The sequence below is a fragment of the Elephantulus edwardii genome, unplaced genomic scaffold, assembly GCF_000299155.1.
Source record: "Elephantulus edwardii isolate Elephantulus edwardi_28Jun2011 unplaced genomic scaffold, EleEdw1.0 scaffold00279, whole genome shotgun sequence".
Lineage (NCBI taxonomy): Eukaryota > Metazoa > Chordata > Mammalia > Macroscelidea > Macroscelididae > Elephantulus > Elephantulus edwardii.
Genome location: NW_006400029.1, coordinates 1,492,088 through 1,515,948, shown reverse-complemented (window position 1 = coordinate 1,515,948; position 23,861 = coordinate 1,492,088). Strand labels below are relative to the sequence as shown.

Sequence of the window (23,861 nt, the reverse complement as noted above, 5' to 3'; positions counted from 1 at the left end):
CGCAGGATAGAGCAGGGTTTAGAGCTGTTGTGCATAGGGTCGCTATGAGTCGGAAACGACTCGACGGCACATAACAACAACATGTCTTATTGAGCTTTGCTGTTGTCACTGAGGTGAGAGAATATCTCATTGTTTTGTGTCTATTTAATAACTTGTGTTATGATGATAGTAGCAGTGAGGAAATTAAAGGATGTGTTACATTGGGTAAATCTGCTCTCAATGACCTTTCCAAAGTCAAAGTGCTAAAGAGCAATGATGTCAGTTTACAGACTGAAATATGCCTGATGCGAGTTAAGATATTTTAAGTTACTTCATATGCATCTGAAAGTTGAACCATGAGCAGCAAAGATCGAAAAAGAATGTTGCCTTTGAAGTGTGGTGTTGGACTGCCAAAAGAATAAACAAGTCTATCTTGGAGAGGGTGCAGCCAGAGTGCTCTTTGGAGGCAAGAATGATGAGGCTTCATCTCTCATACTTGGGCATGTTGCTCTTCCTTGGAGAAGGAGTGATGCTGGGAAGGGTGGAAGTTCGGCAAAGGAGAGGAAGACCTTCAACTGGGTGGATTGACATGGTGACTGCTGCAATGGGCTCTTGTGTGTCAGAAAGTGTGCCAGACAGAACAGGATTCAGATCTTTTGTTCATAGGGTCGCTATGAATTGTACTCACCTTGACAACACCTAACAACAGCAATCTTGGATGAAGTGCACCCAGGGTGCTCCTTGAAGACAATGATGATGAAATTTTATCTCACAAATTTTAGTCATATTGTCATGAGGGCTAGTTTTGGAAAAAGATATGCCGGGAAAGGTAGAGGGTCAGTGAGAGAAAGGAAGATTCTCAGTGAGATTGATTCACACAATGGACTTGAGTATGACAGAGATTGTGATGATGGCACAGGATAGGGCAAGGTTTTGCTTTTTTGTTCACAAGTTTACTATGAGTCATAATCAACTAGATGGCACTTGAAACCAACAACAGTAGTAGAGCTCTGCTGGCCTAGTGGCAAGAAGCTGTACTGCAATCCCATAGGTACGTGGTGTCAAGCCACCAGCTGCTCTGTGGGAAAAGAATGGGCATTTTCCTCCCAAGCAATTAATTGCCTCTAAAAACCTGCTTGCCAATACCTTGTATGGTAATATATATATATATATATATATATATATATGTTTTCTATTTCTTTCTTAACAATGTCTAATTTTCCTACATTCATGGTTCTCACATTCCACGTTCCAATCCCTAATGTCTCCTTACAACTGTTCTTCCTCCTTTGTGTTTTCATACTTGAGGGCTGAGCCTCAGTTGTCATATCTGCTAGACTTGTACAACCCTACTTGCTGAAACTGAGGAGGACCTAAAGCGCTTGCTGCAGAGGGTCTAGGACTGCAGTCTTCAACATGGATTGAAGCTCAATATCAAGAAAACAAAGATTCTCACCACTGGGCCTATTGGCAGCATAATGATACATGGTAAAATGATTGAGATTGTAAACAGCTTCGGTTTGCTTGGCTCCACAATCAATACTCTTGGTGCCAGAAGCCAGGAAATGAAAAGACAAATAGCATTAGAAAAGTCTGCTGTCAGAGACCACTCCAAAGTACTGAGGAGCAAGGATGTCAGTCTGGAGACTAAGATGCACCTGATCCAGTCCATGTTGTTGTTGTTGTTGATTGTCTTTGAGTCAAGCGTGACTCATGGTGACTCTATGAAGAAAAAGCCTGAAGCCCCTCTACAACCATTGACATTTATCAAAGTTCATAGAGTTTCCAGAGGCATTTTATTGAGGAAGGGGATGCCACTCCTCATTCCAGGCCATACTCTTTGCAATTACTTGCTATGCATTAGCAAGCTGGACAATGACTAGGAATGATAGAAGGAGAATTGATTTCTTTCAGCTGTGGTGTTGGAGAAGAGTATTGAATATACCATGGACTACTAGGAGAACAAACAGGTTCATCCTAAAGAGGGTTAAACCAGGCTGCTCCTTGGAGGCAAGGATTCTGATGCTTTGTCTGACATACTTTGGACATGTTGCAAGGAGGGACCAGTCCTTGGAGAGGGATGCCATGCTTGGGAGAATGGAGGGGCAGCTTAGGAGAGGAAGACCCTTGATGAAATGGATTGATTCAGTGACTGGGGTAATGGGGTTAGGTGTGTCTGAGACAATAGGATTGGCACAGGATAGAGCAGGGTTTAGGGCTGTTGTACATAGGGTCACTACGAGTTGCAGTCGACTCGATTGCACATAACAACAAAAAACCCGCTGGAGGGTCAGCTGTGGGTTGGTTCTGACTCTACAGTACACATCAACAGCAATGATACGTAGCAACCCTATGAACAACAGATTTGAACTTTGTCCTATTTTGTGCCATGCTTATCATCTTCAACACATTTGAGTTCATTGCCACAGACACGATAGCAGTCCTTCTTGTTGAATGTCTTCCTCCCCAGGCTGACATTTTACCTTTCCAAGCATGATGTCCCTTTCTGAGGAATAGCCTCTTCTGACAAAGAGATGGGATAAAGTTTTAACGTTTTTGCCTCCAAGGAACACTCTGGCTGCACTTTCTTCAAGACATATCTCTTTGTTGTTTTGACAGTCCTTGGAATATTTAGTACTCTTCTTTAACATGTGACTCATAATAACCCAATAAACAATAGATCTGAACATTTCCTTGTCCTGTACCATCTTCACAATCTTTGTTAAGCTTCATCCAGTTGTTAAAGTCAATGTGTCAATCCATATTGCTATGCTAAGTTTCACTATCCTTGTCTCTAAGTTATATTTCCTTTAAAAAATGATAATTTTGATCTTTTGGGAGTTTATGGGATATTCATTACTCTTCTCCAGCACCACAATTTAAAGGCAATGGTTTTTCTTCAGTCTTCCTTGTTTTACAACTTTTAGATGCATAGTAAGTAATTGAAAATATGATGACTTGCATCAGCTGCACCTTACTCTTTAAACAGACATTTTTGTTTTTTAGTGGTTTCATTTTTTGGAGGTACCAATGATCTATTTTATTCTATGCTTATTCTACTTTTTTGTTTTACACACACACACACATATATTAGTCTATTTATGTCATACCTTAGAGCTGCTAAGTTTGACCCCACAAATATGTCTTGGAGAGGGTGCAACTAGAGTGCTCTTTGGAGGCAAAGATGATCAATCTTCACCTTACAAATTTCAGGAATATTGCTAGGAGAGGCTTTTCCTTGAAGAGTGATATCATGCTTGGAAAGGTAGAGGGCTACAAAGGAGAAGAAGACACTTGACTCAGTGGCTTGACACAGTGACTGTCAATATACTCTAGTGTGCCAGGAAGTGTGAGGATGGCACAGGGTAGGACAAGGTTCATATCTGTTGTTTATGAGGTTGCTGTGCGTCATACTCGACTCGACGGTACCTAAAAACAATAACAACATAACCATTCATATGTATTTGTGTTAATTTTTCACCTCATTTCAGCACATTCCAAGACTGTTACATCTAAATTGAGTATTAAGTCTATGTTTGTTAGGTGTTGCTTTGAGTTGCCCACAGCTCATAGTGATCCTGTGAACAACACTTAAGGATCTTGCCCTATCCTGAGCCATCCTCACAGTCTCTGCTGTGCTCAAACCCGTGGTTGTAATTACCGTGTCAATCCATCTCATTGAGGTGTTCCCCTTTCTCTCTGGCCCTCCACCTTTCCCAGAGTGTCTTTTTCCAAGGACTGGCATCTCCTCAAAACATGCCTAAAGTATGTAAGATGAAGTTTCAACCATCTTTACCTCTGAGGAATACCCTGACTACGCTTTCTCCAAGACAGATTTGTTAGTATTTTTTTGGCAGTCCATGGGATATTTAGTACTCATTGCCAATGACACAATTCAAAAGCATTAGTTCTTCTTCAGTTATATTTACAAAGAAATGTTATAGCTTTTCTTTTTATAGTTTAAATTACATATAGTTTGCAATTTTAATCTTGTTGATAAAGCTATTTCAGGCATTATTTGGAGAGATTAATTAATAAAATTGCTTTGCATATTATATAAAAGTTGTGTTCACTCTGAGTTTTTGTGGATTCTTTAGGAGCAAGTATCCTATATTATCCCAATAAAGGAAAAATTACATATTGTGCACCTTCAACAAAGGTAATTTATTTATTTGTTTAGTTTGGGATTTTATTTCTATGAATTTAACTTATAATAAAAATGGAGTATGAAAAGTAATTAGTGTAGTTTTTAGTAGAAATATTAATTGTATCATTTCACCGAATAGTCTGTATTTTTATGAATTTTTTGTTTATAATTCTTTTGTCAATTTGGGGTTAGAAAAAGAATAATTGGGGCCTCACCTTCTGAACGTTGATCTATGTGAGCATAAGTTAATAGAATTGATGGGATCTGTGTTATTAGGGTAGACTATCAATAGGATGTGAACCTGTAACTAATTAAGTCTATTAAGGTTTGACCAGGGTGGCAGGACTATGATGAAGGATATAGAATATGAGATATAGTTCTTGCACTGTTGTGGGAGCAAATGAATATTCTGTGGTGGTAATTTCCACTGCATCTTGTAGTCATAGGCCCTTATGCTCTGTTGTTATTGGTATGTGCTGTCGAGTCTCCTGTGACTCATAATGACCCTATGGACAATAGCTTTCAATCCTGCCCTAGCTTGAGCCAATCTCATTGTCTCTGACAGATCCCATTTTACTAGTCACTGAGTCAATCCATCTCATCCTCAGTCTTCCTCTCCTGTGCTGTCCCTCCACCCTTCCAAGCATGCTGTCTTTCTCAAAGGACTTGTCCCTCCTGTCCACATGCCCAAAGTATATGAGATGGAGCTTCACAATCCTTGCCTCCAAGGAGCAGCCTGGTTTCACCCTCTCCAGGACAGAACGCTTTGTTCTCCTGGCAGTCCATGGTATGTTCAATACTCTTCTCCAGAACCACAATTCAAAGGCATCAAGTCTTCTATTATTCTCTGTTGTTGGGAGAACTGCATTGTCAAACTTGGGAACCATTATTAGAGATTTTAAAAGCTGAGATATCTACATGGGGCCAGATAAAGAAATTAATAATAGAAGGGGCAAAAAGGTATTACAGAAAACAGGGAAACCAATATTTGCTGACCATTTGGTTTTAGCTATGACTGCTGTTTTAAGTCAGGTAGGAATGGCAAATAATACCAGCTATTGGGAATATATTTCTAATACTCCCTTGTTAAAAGTAACTCATTGGCTTTATAAAGTTTTGGGTAATAACGTATCTCTCTAGTAGACGTTTCAAGGGTATAGTTTTCATGGAGACACCAGTGACAACTTTTTTTTTTTTATTCTGTCAGTTGCTTCTTTAATTGGAGAATGGATACGTTGGAAACAATGTTGAGAAGAGCAAAGATGAGTTTTAATTAATATTTCTTATTGATTGGAGCCTTGTTGGTTCTGCTTGTTAGCATAAAAACACCAAAAATTTAAGTTAGTGTAAGGAAGGCAATGGATATATAACTGCTCATGCTAATAACACTATATCATGGTATGGAGGAGGAACTGCACTGGCACATGTATCTCTTTGGATTGGAAATTATTTATACAATCATATTGATAATATTACTAGCCTTAAACTTAAAAGACTGTGTTGTTCAAAATTATTTTTTATATATTTGTTTAAATTTTTCCATCTTTTAACAACTGGGATCTAGAGGGAGAGAGAAAAGACTAGGGAATAGCAACATTGGGGCAGCTTTTGCTGCCAATTTTAGGTCCTGGTCAGGAAAAGGAAGTCTTACTAATAAATGGTGAATGCCACCCAAAGGTAATAAAGGAAGTCAGAATTGCTTCCATTGTGGAAAGCTGGGCCACATTAGTATAGAGTGTCATAAGCAAGAACCACAGGTAGGCAAGGGGGTAGAGAGGAAGCTTCCACTAACTTGCTTTAAGTGTGGATCTAAAGGACACTTGGCCAAGGGCTGCTCATATCAGGTCCTCATAGCCAAATCCACAGAGGACAGATGAGGCCCTGTCTCCCAGTTAGCAACAAAGGAGGATGCTTCAATAATTCAAGTACTCCCAGAAGAGCCATGGGTGAGCATTGATGTTCCTGGTAAGTCTATTAGTTTTCCTGGACACAGGAGTCTCTTATTTGGTCCTACAAGCCTTCTCAGGTACACTCTCTTCCCGCTATCCCTAAGTTGTTAGAATTGATGGAAAACCTTGTAAGCAGTTCTTTTGAGCTCCCATGCTAAGCATTCCTAATTATAAATCTTTTATTCTAAGAAGTATTTTCCCTCTGTAACTTGGTTTCTGCCATGGTTAAAACCCCTTGTTGGGGTATTACTGCTTTTAATTTTTGGCCCATGTACTTTTAACTTGTTAGTTAAATTTGAGTCTTCTAGGCTGCAACAGTCCCATGTTAAAATGATGCATCTCCAAGGATATGAACCTGTATCCCTAAGCACAATCAATAACAGTACATCTAAATTCCAAAATCAATCACCACAATAGTCTACATGTTTCCTATTGCCAAAGGGGCCCTTTAGAGTAGTGAGAGAAGATCTTTAACCTGGGACCTACAATGCCCTTTTCCAGTAGGAAGTAACTAAAAGAATGCAACGCTCCCCTTTCCTAGTGAACCGCTGTGAAATCTCTCTCAGGGGAGAGTGACAGGGAATGGCAAAGGACATGCTGACAAAGGAGATCAATGAGAACTGGTTTTGACAAGGACTGTGGCAATATAAAAATAGAAACCGACCTTCAAGTAATGTGTCTATATGACAATAAAAACAGACTCTCAAGGAATATCTAACCTGAATCCTTCTAATCATACGGAGAATTTTGGAAGTATTTTTGTGAACTTATTTTGCTTAATCGGTTATATTTGTTTGATTATATATAAAGGATGAAGAGAACAAAAAAACCAAGCAAGAATGAATCCTAAAGAATGGAAATCATACTCGCCTTGAAGACCACAAAATAAAAGGAGGCGGGAATGTGGGAAGCCATATATCAAATTTAATATTAATAATAAAACAAATGATATGTCTGGATATGAGAGATGCTGATACAATTTGGAATTCACACAGTAGCACTAAGGCAATCCTTAAATGTTTACAGGGGTAGGCATTAAGGAAATCCTTAAAAGTCTACAGAATTCTTCATTTGTATTTACTGAATCCCTACCTCTTGAGATAAGCATAAGGTTAACAATAGAGAAGAACTCAGCCTTATTTACAAAATATTTCCCCATGATCCTTTGTTTTTATTTACTACTCCCTTGTGATTTTCCTTTGTTTACCTTCCTAATGATTCTCAATAAAAACCCAGAAAGGTGTAGCATAGGGCTGCAGTTCTCCCAGCTGTTAGCCCCCTGCCTTCACAAAGGCCCGACCTCCTTTCCTGTGTGGCCCCGTCTCAGTCTTCCTCAGTTTGACAACAATTCTCAGTTATTGTCCAGCTCTCTGATGCATAGCAAGCAATTGCAAAAAGCATGCCTTGGATTGGGTACACCTTAGTCTCCAGACTGATGTCATTGCTTGTCAGTACTCCAGAGAGATCTCTGACAGCAGCCTTTCCCAATGCAATTTGTCTTTTAATTTTCTGACTGCTCTTGTCAAGAGTGGTAATTGCTGAACTAAGAAGCTGTTAACAATCTCAATCTCAATCTATTCTCTGTCATAAAACTGCCAATTGGCCCAGTGGTGAGAATCTTTGTCTTCTTGATGGTGAGCTTCAATTCATATTGAAAACTATAATTCTTGACTTTCTGCAGGAAACACCTCATGTCCTCTTCAGTTTCAGCAAGCAAGGTTGTGTCATCTGCATAACATAGGTTGTTGATGAGTCTTCCTCCAAGCTTGATACTCTAGAAAATGAATTAATTATCATCTTTATGTCATGATTAGCAGTAGATATGTACAATATTTTTCAGAGCATTGGGAAAATAATAATTGAACATACTGTCTGTAGGATTTAATTTTGTGATAGTGTTCCAGTTGGGAAAGCCTAGCATGGAACTAATTTGTGACTTTTAAGAGGACAATTTCTGCTCAGTGTGGAGCTAGTATAAAATGGCATGGTATGATGGGGGAGGAAGGTTGTGAGAAGATGGAGGTAGTAAGAGAAGATAACTTCAAAAATATTTGGTGGAGAATAAGAAAGAACATACCTAGATACGAATTTCTAAGAAAGTTGAAAAAGACAGTTTTGACTTAGAGAAAGTTTCTTCGAGAAGAGAGGAAAGGTGATTTGATTAATTGTGGAAAATGGTAAGAATAGCATTAAGGATTAGCTAAAGACAAAAGGAAAGAAAACTATGGTTAACAAAAAGGATTTTTACATGAAAGAAGAGAGCAAGTAAGTGAACTCACATTACATTTGAACATCTTATCAGGCCCATACACAGTGGGTAGGGAATACATGTATTGTTTGGGGGTATTACCTGCATAATGATTACGATGACCTAATGATAAGTATAAACCGTGTGTTGACTGTGGAACAGATCATCGATTAGTCATGTGCACGTTCAAAACGTTGAAGCTAACAAAAATGAAAAGCCCACAAGCATAAATATGAGATCTTGAGTCTATGCCACCTGAATTTATTGAATACCAATGATCAAAGTCTAAATTGAGTTGCAGATTGTCATTAAGAGTATCATCCAAAAAAAAAAAAAAAGAGTATCATCCATGAAAAGAGCAAAAGGCCATTACAAAGACAAAGGAGAATCCCCAAGTGAATGCCAGAAGAGATTCTAAAATTGCGCTAGAGCTTCAAGAAGCCCAAACAAAGAGAAGATCCTATGGTTTCACTCCTATCCATTTTCGCCCCTTCGCTCCCACCCTTTCCTCCCCTTGGTTTCACCATACTTATTTCATTAGTTATACTTCTATTTTTACAATAATGATCTTATGCAATATTTGTCCTTATGAGACTGAGTTAGTTCACTCAACATGATACTCTCCAGTCTCTCCCAAGTTATTTAGTATTTTTTTAAATCATTGCTCCTGAGTGCTGCATAGTATTCCATTGTGGGAATGTACCCCAATTTATCAATCCACTCAGTTGTGGTTGGACATTTGGGCTGTTCCATGTTCTTGCAAAGGTGAATAACACAGCTATGAACATTGGTCTACAATTGTCCACTTGTGTCTCAGTTCTGATTTCCTTGGAGTATATCCCTAGTATTGGGATGAGTGAATATGGGTAGTGGTGAAACCACAGGATTGTACAGTTTGGTGGGTGGCAGGAGGGGGTGAAGGAAATGCGAAGTATCTGGATGAAAAGACAGAGTAATGATGGGCAAGGTCCAATCATGATTAATTTTATAAAACATAGTGCATGAGAATGATTGTATAAAACACAGTATGACTAAAGAATAATGTGAAATACATTGTATATGAACATTGTAAGCAAACCAAGATGATTTTTTTAAAAAGAGGGGACAAGTGAAGGTTAAAAACAAAACACAACAAAACAACCACCCAACAAAACAATAACACAACACACCAAAGAAAAGAGATGCTGAAGTGAAAGAGCCAAACAGGATTTTAAAGGGCAGATTGAAAAGACACAACAAAATATTGTAATGGAATGTGCAGAAAGCTGGAATTGGCAAATAAAAAGGGAAGAACTCACTCAGCATTTCTCAGTTGAAAGAACTGAAAAACAAATTCAAGCACAGAGTTGCAGTAGTAAGAAATTCTTTGAGCACAAACTTGAATGGTCCAGGAGCCACAAAAAGAAAATAGGACGAATACTCAGCATCACTGTAACAAAAATAATTGACCAACATTTAAATATTTCAGAAAGAACTGTATGATCAAGAGCCAATAGTAATGAAAAGAAGTTCAAGTTGCACTGAAGGCATGATGAAAAATCAGGCTCCAGGAATCGATGGGATACCAATTGATGTTTCAACTAATTCAGCCCTATTACATACTCACCATTCTATGTCAGAAAATTTGGAGCACAACTGACTGGCCAACTGACTGGCAAAGATCCATATTTCCTATGAAATGTGACCCAACAGAGTGTGAAAAATAACAAACACTAGCATTAATATCATATGCAAGCAAATATTGATGAAGATCCTTAACAAACGGCTGGAACAGTACATTGCTGAGGGAACTACCAGAAATTCAAGCTGGTTTTAGAATCGGCCATGACACTAGGGATACCATTGCTGACGTCAGATGGATCTTGGGTAAAAGTGAAGAATATCGAAGAATGTCTATTCTTTGTTAACTATGTTGTTGTTGTTATGTGTGGTCAAGTCACCTGCAACTCATAGAGACCCTATGTACAACAGCCCTAAACACTGCCCTATCCTGTGCCAATCTCAACATCTCCAACACACCTACCCCCATTACTTCAGACACGAATCAATCCATCTCATCGAGAGTCTTCCTCTCCTGCGCTGTCCCTTCATCCTCCCAAGCACGACGTCCCTCTCCAAGGACTGGTCCCTCCTTGCAACATGTCCAAAGTATGTCAGATGAAGCTTCAGAATCCTTGCCTCCAAGGAGCAGCCTGGCTTCACCCTCTCCAGGACAAATCTGTTTGTTTCCCTAGCAATCCATGGTATATTCAATACTTTTCTCCGAAAAGCAAAGGCACCAATTCCGCTTCTATCATCCCTAGTTATTGTCCAGGTCTCTTATGCATAGCAAGTGATTGCAAAGACCGTGGCATGTATCAGGCGCACCTTAGTCTCCAGACTGACATCTTTGCACTTCAGGACTTTAGAGAGGTCTCTAACCACAGACTTTCCCATTGCAATACGTCTTTTAATTTCCTGGCTGCTGGTACCAAGAGTGTTGACTGTGGATCCGAGCAAACCAAAACTTTGAACACTCTCAATCTCTTCACCATCCATTATGATGCTGCCAATCAGCCCAGTGGTGAGAATCTTTGCTTTCTTGATATTGAGTCACAATCCATACTGAAGACTTCAGTCCCTGACCTTCCACAGCAAGCACTTTAGGTCCTCCTCAGTTTCAGCAAGCAGGGTTGTGTCATCTGCGTAACACAGATTGTTGATGATTCTTCCTCCAATCCTGATGCCACATTTCTCCTCATAGAGTCCAGCCTCCTGGATAACCTGTTCCGCATAAAGATTGAAAAGGTTTGGAGACAGGATACAACCCTGGCATACACCCTTCCCAATTTTGAACCATGTAGTCTTTCCTTTTTCTGTTCTGACGACTGCCTCCTGGTGCAAGTATAGGTTTCACATCAGCACAATCAAGTATTTTGGGATTCCTATTCTTCTCAGAGTTTGTTATGATCCACACAGTCAAATGCCTTTGTGTAATCAATGAAACTGAGATAAGACATTCTTCTGGTACTACTTGCTTTCAGTCAAGATCCATCTAACATTGGCTACAATATCCCTAGTACCATGGCCCTGTCTTTTTTTTTTTTTTTACCATGGCCCTGTCTAAACCTAGCCTGCACTTGTAGTTCTCTGTTGATGTGCTGTTCCAGTTGTTTTTGGATAATCTTCAGCAAAATCTTGCTTGCATGAGATATTCATGATATTGTTCGATAATTTCCAGACTCTGTGGGATCACCTTTCTAGGTGATTAGTTAGTTGGCCAGGTGGTTGTTCTCCAGATTTCTTGACACAACTTGGTGAGCACATCTAGAGCAGCATATGTTAGTTGAAATATATTATTTGGTATACCATCAATTCCTGGGGCCTTATTCTTAGCCAATTCTTTCAAAGCAGTCTGAACCTCTTCCTTTATCACCATAGGCTCTTGCTCATATTTTGTTTCATTAAATTCTTCTGTGTCTGCTAATTCCTTTTGGTATAATGACTCTATATACTCTTTCCATCTTCTTTTTATACTTGCAGGATCACTTAATATTCTGCCTAAATAATCCTTAAGTATTGCAACTCGAGGCTTGAATTTCCTCTTCAGTTCCCTGAGCTTAAGAAATGTTGAGTGAGTTCAGACTCTTTGATTTTCTGACTCCAGCTCTTTGCACATTTCATTATAATACTTTAGTTTGTCTTGTGGTGCAGCCTTTTGAAATCTCCTGTTCAGCTCCTTAATGTCTTGATTTCTTCCTTCTGCTTTGGCTTCTCGGCTCTTCAGTGCAATATTCAGAGTCTCTTCTGACATCCATTTTGGTATTTTTCTTCCTCCTCCGTCTTTGCAATGACCATTTGCACTCTTCCTGGATAATATTCTTGATATCTTCCCATAACTCCTCTGGTCTTCGCTCATTAGTGTTCAAGGCCTCAAACCTCTTCCTGAGATGGTTCTGAAATTCAGGTGGGATAGACTCAAGGTCATATTTTGGCTCCTGTGGGCTTGATTTCACTTTGCTTAGCTTCAGCTTAAACTTGCATATGAGAAGTTGGTGATCTGTTCCACAATCAGCACCAGGCCTAGTGTTAATAGCTGATATTGAGGTTCTCCAGCGGTTCTTTCCGCAGATGTATAGCCTGCGTTTATGTTTCTTATAAAAGGTATTTTGCAATGAATAAATTGTTGATTGTGCAAAATTCTATCATCCTATCTCCAGCTTCATTTCTGTCACCAAGTCCATGCTTTCCAACTACTGAGCCTTCTTCTCTGTTCCCAACTTTCGCATTCCAGTCACTCATCACTATTAATGCATCTTGGTTGCATGTTCGATCGATCTCTAAGTGCAAAAGTTGGTAGAAATCATCTATTTCCTCTTCTTTGGCTCTGGTTGGTGGTGCATATATTTGAATGATTGTGGTATTCACTGGATTTCCTTGTATACATATGATATTATCCTGTCACTCACAATATTGTATTTCAAGACAGATCTAGAAATGACTTTTTTTAACTATGAAAGCAACCCCATTTCCCCTCATGTTTTCATCTCCAGCATAATAGATCATATGATTATCTGATTCAAAATGTCCCATGCCATCTCATCTTGTCAAAACCTAGTATGTCGATATTTATGCGTTCCATTTCTTCATATCTAGTTTTCCTACATTCATAGTTTTCACATTCCATGTTCCAACCACTAGTGTCTGCTTACAACTATTCCTCCTCCTTAATATTTCCATATGTGAAAGTTCCACATCTGTTGCCCTATCTGCTAGTCTAAGTGTGTTCTATTGTACATAGGGTTTTCAAAGGCCTGCTATTTCGGAAGTGGATGGCCAATCCTTCTTCCTAGTCTGTCTTAATCTGTATGCTCACATTTAAAAATATCTGACAGACAAGCATTTTACGGAAGAATGCAGATGATATATCTTTCCCAATTGTAGAAATAGCCAATAGTTTTAGTTTTATCCCTGCCCTTGACATGAGTCTCTTAACCCACCCCTTTCCCTGCTCCACCAGTATTTCCTTCTACTCCCACCTATTCTCTTCAACACCTATCTCCTGCTATACATCCCGTGACCTGATAGCTTGTATCTCAAGCTTTGTGGGTTTCTGTGATTCCAAATTCTTCAAGATGTTGTCGATTTCTTATGCTATGATCATTGTCCTTTGAGTTTAGGGGCCTGTAAGTCCAAATATAAAGCTCTAATGATAGGGAAACCTTATTTCAGATGATTCTGAAGAAAAGTCCTTTCCCTTTAATTTCTCCTCCAACTTTAACTTCTTGTGGCTTGGGCATCTTCATTTACAACACACTGTGGTCACAATGTTTCCCAAGGGAGGATGATCTGTCCTGTTGATCTTGTATATATTGTTCTACCTGTTTGGATGGTGGGAGAAAAGCAGAGTTCTCCAGTTTCCACTCGTCTTTCTGCTCTGCTGAACTTCTCTCTCACTTGGCGTTCAGCTCTCAGCCTTCCCTTTGGGACTCCAGGGACCACTTTGTTCCATGTGCGTGCTCCTGGGACAGGCTATCTGTTTGGATGGTGGGCCAAAAACAGAGTTCCCCAGTTCCCGCTACTCTTCCTGGCTCCACTGTTAACTATGCAAAGGCATTTTACTATGTGGATTGTGACAAATTATGGCTAATATTGAGAAAACTGAGACTCCTAAAACATTTATTTGTACACATGTCAACCAAGAGACTATTGTACAAATAGAGCAAGGGAACACCACATGGTTTAAAATAATGAAATATGTATGGCTGGGCTGGATCCTTTCTCCATACCTACTTAATTTGTGTGCTGTACAGATTCCAGGGCAATAGTCTTAGGGCATTCTCTAGTGTCAACTGATTCAGAAGTCTGGACTTTTTAAGAATTTTAGTTTAGTTCCATACTTTTCTCCCTTTTTATCAGGATCTATTTATTCTGGTCCAGGATCAAAACAACTGTAAAGGAAATCGGAGTCTTAAGACTCATTCTTTGGTCAGTTAGACGATCAGGTATGAGTCAGTTCTGACTCGTTGGCACATAACAACTACAACAGTATATAAAGCCACAAATATAGATAACATAAACCTATAGAAATGGGAAAGCATGTTACATTTCAGAAATAAGACAACCTAGAATTTAATGTTATGGAAATACTTAAGAAAATAAGAAAGGATCCAAATGAAGGGACCTATAAGGGAGGAAGATAGTAAGATATGAGGAAAAGGACACAAGAGGAGAAGGTGGTATCCTTGAACCTAAAGATAATTTTAAAGAAGGGAAATGTGATCAACAATGTTGATTGCTTCATAGTAGTAGTACTTAACTGCAAGCTTCCTTTTGGGGAATTAGTAGTAGTTACTTTTCTGAGAGCAGTTTTAGTGGTGAATTACTAACAGAAGCTAATCTGGGTAGTCTAGTTAAATTGCATTGAACTGAGGTGTATGTAGGAGCCTCTGAGTGATTAAATCGTTAAATGCTCAACTACTTACAATAAGGTAGGTACCTGGAATCCCCCTAAAGAAGCCTAAGAAGAAAGAGCTGGCAATGTTCCAAAAGGTCACAGCTTTGAAAAACCCCAACACACTTCTACTTTGTAACATGATAGTGTTGCCATGAGTTGGAATCAATTCAGTGGGATCTAGTCTAGTTTGGTATTTAGAGGAGTAGATGTAAGAAGAGTGATACCGAGAAGAGTACAATAAATATAGAATATGACACTAGAGAAAGTTTAGGTTGGACTCCTTTCAGTCAGTTATTTTATTTTAGTAAAGGTACTTCATATTTAGTAAAAAATTGCATATATGTAAAAAAGAAAAACATGGTCTTTATGCCTTGGACTGGAAAATTTTTCTGGAAAGGGCAAGATAGTAAATGTTTTAGGCTTTGAGGGCCAACTATAAAGTGATTAAACTCTGCTGTTACAGGAGAAAATCAGCCATAGATAATTTATAGCAAATGAGTGTGACCAGGGTCCTATTGTTATTTACAAAAAGAAGTGCTCTATATTTGACTTGAGGATAATTTTTTTTTGATGGATGCTTTATATATCTCCAAAAAATAACTTTCATAATTTTCTCGCTTTTTATATTCAGATTGTTTTTAGCAGATGATTTTATGGTCTATTTGTATGACCAAGGATCTGTAAGTTCTCATTCTTCAAATATTCAGGTAAGATTTATTTTATATTTTGCAAATGTTTAAAACACCTTCCTATATATTTTGAATGCTTTTCTAATACAGAATCAAGTTTTTAAAAAAACCACAAAAATAACAACCAAAATAAACAAACCACCCCAAGGTTGTTATTGTTGATTCCAACTCAGTGTACCCGGTGTGTGAAAATAGAAGACTATTTTCTCCATAGCTAGACTCTCCTCGCTTAATGATAGATGTAGAATACAATAGATTTATTTAGCAATTTCTAAACTGCCTAGAATGTACGTGCCATGTATTTGCCATGAGTTGTGTCCCTCTGAAATATGTACATATAATGATACAATGTGAAAGCCACCGACCTGAGAAATTAAATAGTTATAGCAGAATTAAGTATGGAATGTAACAATGCCTAATCCCATCACAGCTCTCATTGGATAAAGGGGAGTTACTCTAGGATTTGTGTTATAATATTTTTTTATCTCATTAGAAATTAAGAGGAAGGTAAGCTAAAAAGTAGGGGACCCTAAATTACCATAAATAAATAACTTCTAGGACTGGATTGCATATTTTTTGATCCCGGATTCCTCCAGGACAAAGCTTCTTGATACAAGGAAAGACCAAAACACGTGGGAGTCTCCATGGAAAACACTGGATGCTGAAGGAAACAAAGACCTTTATCACCAATAAAGAATGGGCTTCGCCCTAGAACTAAAATCCTGAACTTGGACTTGTAGCTTCCTAAATGCAAGAGAATAAATGTCCGTGTATTAAAGTTACCCATCCACTTGTATCTGATATAGTTGTTGTGATATTTAGGTAGACTATAAGTCATGGTGACCCTATGAACAACAGATTTGAAGCTTGTCCTCTCTGTCTTAAACCATCCTCATCATCTCTGTTTTGTTCAAGCTATTTGTTAAAGTCATTATGTCAGTCCATCTTGTTCAGGGTTTTCCTCTTCTTCTCTGGCCCTTCATCTTTCTTAACACGATTTCCTTTTCCAAGAACTGGTCCCTCCTGACAACATGCCCAAAGAAAGTGAGACAAAGAACGTCAGGAGTATCTTGGTTGCACTTCCTCCAAAATAGAAGTGTTTGCTCTTTAGACAGTTTATGAGATATTCCATAGCCTTCCAAAACATCACAGTTTAAAGACCTCAATTATTCTGGCATCCTTATCATTGCTCAACTTTCAAATGCAAAGGAAGTAATTGAAAAGACCATGGACCTTATTCAGGTGGACCTTATTCTTTAAACATCATTCCTCTTTAGCACTTTGGAGAGGTCTTTGTTAGCAGATTATTTTTCTACTCCAACATGTCTTATGATTTTTTGTGTGTTTATCAAGAGGGTGTTGATTGTGGATCTAAGTAAAATGAAATTGTTGACAACTTTAATCTTTTCTGCATCTGTCATGTTGTTGTCTATTGGCCCAGTGGTGAGGATTTTTGTTTTCTTGATATTGAAAAGTAACTCACATTGAAGGCTGTAGTCTTGCATCTTCTTCAGCAAGTGTTTCAAGTCCTCTTCACTTTCTGCCAACAAGGTTGTGCCATCTGCCTAAAGGAGGGTTAATGACTCTTCCTCCACTTCTGATGACACATTCTTCATCTTATTGCCCAGCTTCTCTATGATTTCTTCTCTATGATTTCTCAACTTTCATATTGAATTGATGTGGACAAAAGCTACAACACTGATGCACATCTTTCCTGATTTTTTTCTTTCTTTTTTTTAATTGAAATTTTAATGAAAGTTTATAGAGACTTTGGATTTCCATTCATTCATTCTTGCACATTTTCCTCCCTGCCCACCCCTCTCTTCAGTTGGTTTTTCTCTTTGAAAAGTAAAAAAAAACCCACAAACAGTTCCCCACCCCAGTCCACTTCCCCATGCAGCTCTAATTTTGGACTCTTGTCATAAAAATAATACCTAATCATATATTACTTTCAAACAGTTCTCTTCCTTCTTTTCTTAGATCCAACCTCAATATCAGTTCTGCTTTACAACAGTGACATTATGCAGTATTTGTCCCTTTGTGACTGAGATATTTCATTCAGCATGATCGATCAGCATGTCCCCCAGCATCACCGATTTTACATAATATTTCATGAGTTCCTTGTTTTTCAGTGCTCTATAGTATTCCATTGTGTGAATATACCACAGCCTCTCTGTACATTTGCTTGTTGATGAGCACTTGGGTTGTTTCTAACTCTTTGCTATTGTGAATAAAGCTGCAATAAACATAGTTATGCATATATTTGCTTGGGTGGCAGTTATGGTTTCTTTAAGGTATATTCCCAGTAGTGGAATTGCTGGGTCAAATGGTATTTCTATTTCCAACTTTTTGAGAAAGCACCACATTACCTTCCACAGTGGTTGCACCATTTTACACTTTCACCAACAGTGAATTAGGGGTTCAATCTCTCTACAACATTACCAGCATTTGTTGTTTGCTGTTCTGTTGAATTTTGCTATTCTTACTGGGATTAAATGGTATCTCATAGTTGTTTTGATTTGCATCTCTCTTAGAACTAGGGATTTTGAACATTTCTTCATGTATTTGTTGGCCATCTGAATGTCTTCTTTAGTGAAGTATCTGTTCATATCCTGTGCCCATTTTGTAATTGGGTTGTTTACATGCATTTTATTGTGATGCTTGAATATTCTAGAAATTCTAGATATAAGTCCCTTATCAGACATGTCATTACAAAATATTTATTCCCAGTCCGTGGCTTCCCTTTTACCCTGTTGGAGAAGGTGTTGGATGTGCATAGGTATTTGATTCTTAGAAGGTCCCATTCATCTATTTTATCTTCTGCTGGATGTAGGTTTTTCAGGGTGCTTGGAAGACTGTTAATGCTGTGGATTAGGGCTTCTGGAGTTGTTCCAAGCTTTTCTTTTATGAAAATTAACCAAGTCCTTGGTTTTAGTCCTAGGTTCATGATCGACTTTGAGTTGGTTTTTGTGTATGGAGTGAGGTGTGGATCTGCTTGAGTCTTCTACAGATAGTTTTCCAATTTTGCCAACACTATTTGTTAAAAAGGCCATTGTTTCCCCACTTAACTGATTTTGTCTCCTTATCAGAAATTAGTTGACTGTATAGGTAGATTGGCTGATTTTTGGGTTCTCAATTCTATTCCATTGATCTATGTGTCTGTCATTGTACCAGTATCACAAAGTCTTGACCACCATGGTAATGTAGTAAGATTTGAAATCAGGGAGAGAGATGCCTCCTACCTTATTTATCTTTTTAAGGAGTGCTTTGCTTATTTGGGGCTTCTTTCCATTCCAAATGAAATTGGAGATTGCCTTTTCCATCTCGTTGAGAAATGGTATTGGTATTTGTATTGGGATTGCATTGAACATGTAAATTGCCTTTGATAGTATTATCATTTTCACAATATTGAGTCTTCCTATTCATGAGCAAGGGATAGTCTTCCTTTTCTTCAGGTCTCTTTTTGTTTCTTGTAGTAATGTTTTGTAATTTTCTTTGAATAGATCTTTTGTGCTTCTGGTTAGATTTACCCCCAAGTATGTAATCTTGTGATTAGCTATTGTGATGGATATTGTTTTTCTTAGCAACAATTCTGTATTCTTTTTGTCACTGTAGAGAATTTCAATTGACTTTTGTATGTTGATCTTGAATCCTACCACTTTGCTGAATTGGTCAGCTATGCCCAGTAGTTTTCTTGCTGAGTTTTTAGGTTTTTCTAAGTATACTACCATATCATCTGCATTAGAGATAATTTTACTTCCTCTTTGCCAGTTTGGATACCTCTTATTGTCTTGTCTCATTGCTATTGATAAGACTTCCAATATAATATTGAATAGGAGAGGTGATAATGGGCATCCTTGACTAGTTCCTGTTCTCAAAAGGAATGCCTTTAATCTCTCTCCATTGAGAACAATGTTGGCTCTCAGGTTTGCATAAATACTTTTTATTATGTTGATGAAATTCCCCTCTAATCCTATTTTGTTGAGTGTTTTAATCAGGAAACTGTGTTGGATTTTGTTAAAGGCCTTTTCTGCATCAATTGATAGGATCATGTGGTTTTTGTTTTGTTAATGTGATTAATTATGCTGATTATTTTTCTTATGTTGAACCATCCTCGCATACCTGTTATTAATCCCACTTGGTTATGGCATTGTTGAATTGTGTGTGTGTGTGTGTGTGTGTGTGTGTGTGTGTGTGTGTGTATTGTTGGATTCTATTTGCCAGGATTTTATTCCGGATTTTTGCATCTATGTTCATGAGAGATATTGGCCTGTAATTTTCTATTTTGGTGGTATCTTAACCTGACTTTGGTTTTAAGGAAATGTTTGCTTCATAGAATGAGTCTCAGAGAATTCCATCTTTTTCTACTTTCTGAAATAGTTTACATAGAATTGGTGACACTTTTTCTCTGAATATTTGATAAAATCCACTTGTAAAACCATCTGGTCCAGGGGTTTTTTTGGCTGGAAGTTGTTTTATTACCTTTTCAATTTCTTCTTTTATAATGAGTCTGTTCAGGAGTTCAATTTTGGTTTGTGTCAGCTTAGGGAGGTTGTGAATTTGTAAGTATTTGTCCATTTCCTCTAGGTTTTCATATTTGTTTCAGTATAGTTTTTCCATAATATTTCATTGTTAGCCTTTTTATTTTAGTTGATTCTGTTGTGTTATTTCCTTTTTCATCTTTTATTTGGATTATTAGTACCTTTTGCTTTGTTAATTTTGCTAGGGGTCTGCCGATTTTATTGACCTTTTCAAAGAACCAACTCCTAGTTTTGTTGATGTTTTCAGTTGTTTTTCTAGTTTCTATTTCATTTATTTCTGCCCCAATTTTTATAATTGCATTTTTTTAGAGGGTGTCACGTTTTCTTGCTGTTCTTTTTAAATTTGTTGGAGATGTTGCATTAGAGAGTCAATGGTCATTTTTTCCCCTGCCTTTTGATGTGTTTGCTTATTGCTATGGTCATTTTTTTCACTGCCTTTTGATGTGTTTGCTTATTGCTATAAATTGACCTCTGATTACTGCTTTGGCTGTTTCTTAAAGGTTGGGGTTTTTTTTTCCTTTTTTTTTTTTCTTAGAGGTTTTGGTACGTAGTGTTTTCATTGTCATTTGTTTCAAGAAACTTTTTCATTCCCTTTTTATTTTTCCTGTACCCAGTCATGCTCAAGCAAGGTGTTGTTCACCTTCCATATGTATGTTTTTTTCCCTCTCCTTTATCCTCTTGTTATTAATTTTTGATTTTTTAGCATTATAGTTTGTGAAGATGCTTTGTATTATTTCTAGGTTTTTAAATTTATTGATACTTGCCTTGTCACCTAAAATGTGATCTATTCTCAAGAATGTTTGCAAATCCATGTTTAGTCCAGCAGTCCCAGGGCACAATTACTCAATTTGTCCAGGCTCCAATTTCAGTTCAGTAGTCAGCTTTTCCTTCCATCACCCCCATTAGTTGCCAGAAGAATCGTTTAATATGTCTTGGAAGAAGTACAGTCAGAATGCTTTTCAAAGTAAAAAATGGTGAGAAGACTTCTCCTGTTCTTTGGATAGGTTAGTAGGAGGGGTCAGTCTCTAGAGTCTTATAGTTTGTCATGCTTGCTAGCTGTTTCTTTTGTGTGCTATTGAGTCAGAACCAATCCATTGTTGACCCTCCAAGGGGTTTTCAGAGACAGTTAATTACATGGAGGGGATTTCCCTTCATTCTACCTTCTCCCCATCTTTCCTGATTTTAAATCACACAGCTTTCCCTTGTTCTGCTTGGATAATAGTTTCTTGATCTATGTTTAGATTTTGCATGGGTACAATTAAGTGTTCTGGGATTCCAGTGCTTCTCAATACCATCCTAATTTGTTATGATCTATAAAATCAAAGCAATAAAACACAGATAAACATGTTTCTGGAATTTTCTTTCACCCAAAATCCATTTGACATCAGCAATGATATCCCTCATCACATGTCTTCTTCTAAGTTGATGTATTGTTTTAGCCATTTAAAAATAACATTCAAGGGAGCTCTGGTGGCCTAGTGGTATGGAGCGGCAACTACAATCCCAGAGGCACACGGTTCAAATCCACCAGATGCTCTGCCAGGGAAGGAGGGACAATCTCCTCCTGTACCAGTCAGATCTGATTCGACGGTACACTCACACAAAAATAATAAAAAAAAATTAAAAAAAAATAACATTCAACAAAAGTTTTCTTGCCTATAGTACTAATGATATTTGACAAATTCCCTGTTCTGTTTAGTCACTTTTTTTTTTTTGAAAAAAAAATGGGAACAAGTATGATTGAATCTCTTTCAGTCAATTGGCCAGGTATCTGTCTTCCAAATTTCTTGACAAAGATTAGTGAGCATCTTCAGGACTGCATCTGTTTGTTGAACATGTTAATTGATATTTCATCAATTCCTTATAACTAAAATAATACCCTAAACCAAATCGCTTGCCACCAAATCCAGTCAATTTCAACTCATGTAGGATACTGTAAAAATGCCCAACATGGTTTCCAAAGCTGAAATATTTGGGAAAGATGTTGCTTCATTTTACTCCTGCTGAGTGGCTGCTTAGCCTTGTAAAAGCAGTAAGGGTAACACAAGGACAGGCAAGTCCAACCTGAACTAACCCCATAAAGGGGAACTGTCCCTGTCAGCAATATTCACAGTATTGAACTGCTCCTGATAAGGTTACCTATGGTCTCCCACTCTCTTGCACCTACTTCTCCTATTCACTGGGATATTTGCTGCAAATGACTACACAGTCTTGACTTTTTCCTTTTAACTCACAGTTATGGGATTTATTAGGGAAACAGGTTGTAGGCCAGGGGAAGGCAAAAGATAACACACAGTGAAAGTTGAGGTTCAGTAAATAACAATCCCAAGCCAAGTTAAACCCCTCAATTAGTGCAGACAGCTTCTCAGTCAACACCAAGATATTTCTGGTGTAGGAAACTTTGGACTCAAAGGATGCACACTACTCTCTCTGCTTCTTATTTCCTGGAGTTGAGGCTTGCTATGTCAGGGGCCCTGACTCTGGCTGATTCTGTCAGGCTATGCCTTGCCACAGTTTCACTACAGTCTGAGTGTTGTTGTTATGTGCCATCAAGTTGCCAACTTTTGAGTTGATTAGCTTTCTCTTTTATGTTAGTCTCACAGCTGTTGATGATGTTGAAGACACTGATCAACTGTGAACCATGTATCCATAATTGAGGCAACTGGAGACCATGCCCCCAAGAGGCAGCTAAGGAAATACACAGAAAAGCCATTCTCAAAAGTCCTAACACCACGGATCAGAGACACTGACCTTTCATTTAGGGTAACTCCAAACACTTTGCCTAGCAAATGTTGTTAGGTGCCATCGAATTGAGTGCAACCCGTTAGGCACCCTGTGAACAACATATCTGAACCCTGTTCTATCCTGTGCCATTCTCACACTTTCTGACATAGCGGTCACTTTGTCAGTGCACTTGTGTCAGTCCACTGTGCCAATCCACCTGGAGCAGATCTTCATTTCCTTCACCGACCGTCTGCCTTTCCAAGTATCATGTCTCTCTCCAAGAAATAGACCCTCCATGCAACATCCCTGAAGTACATGAAGCAAAGCTTTATCATCTGTGCCTCCAAGGAGTATTCTGGGTGCACGTTCTCCAAGATATACTTGTTTATTCAAATAGGTGAACAGTATAAAATAGGTTCTCTATATTTATTTAGTTATTTGTTCATCCATTTATCCATCCAGCCAGTCAGGCAGCCAGTCATCTAGAAATAAACTAAATAAGAAAATTCAGCTCAAATGGTTTGGATATGAAATCATAAATTAAAAGACCTCTCATCTTTTATTTTTTTAACTAAAATTTTTTCTTTTAATCGTAAATGTCACTACTTCTACTGATACCAACCTTATCCATGTAAATATTAGGTTTCTAAAAAGCCTAAAACGTCATTGACATTGAGTCAGAACTGACTTGTAGTCCTTCTAACAGGTTTTCAGAAACTCTAAGTAGCCTCTACAAGAGCATTAATCTTGAAAATCTAGCTTCATGTGCACTAAATTATCATAACCCTTCTTATATAGGCCATTTCCCAGAATTTTCCTCCTTTCCTTATGAATATACAGAAAACTCCTTTTCTTTTTTAAGATTTTTTATTATTAATTTAAATGAAAATTTACAGAGACTTTAGATTTCCATTTATTCATTGTTGCGCTTTTCTCCCCTCCCAACTCTCCTCACAGTACACTCCCTTCTTGGAAAATAAAAGAAAACTTCTTTCATTGTTTTACAATCCCTCCCCCCCAGGTTCACTCCACTATGCAGCCTTCACTCTGGACTCCCATCATGACAAAAATACCTAATCACATATCCCTTTTAAACAGTTTTCTCCCTCATCTGTTTCAATGCAGTATACATTATTTAACCCATATTT

At 38.0% G+C, this 23,861-nt stretch overlaps 1 protein-coding gene across 1 annotated transcript in view; it reads left to right on the top strand.

Moving 5' to 3' along the window:
* Positions 1-23,861, top strand: part of ADAM32 (ADAM metallopeptidase domain 32) — a 195,673-nt gene that overhangs the window by 19,507 nt on the left and 152,305 nt on the right. The window contains exons 3-4 of the mRNA XM_006900307.1: positions 4,077-4,138; positions 15,391-15,466. Coding sequence (XP_006900369.1) covers positions 4,077-4,138; positions 15,391-15,466 — 138 coding nt within the window. The remainder of the gene's footprint in view (positions 1-4,076; positions 4,139-15,390; positions 15,467-23,861) is intronic.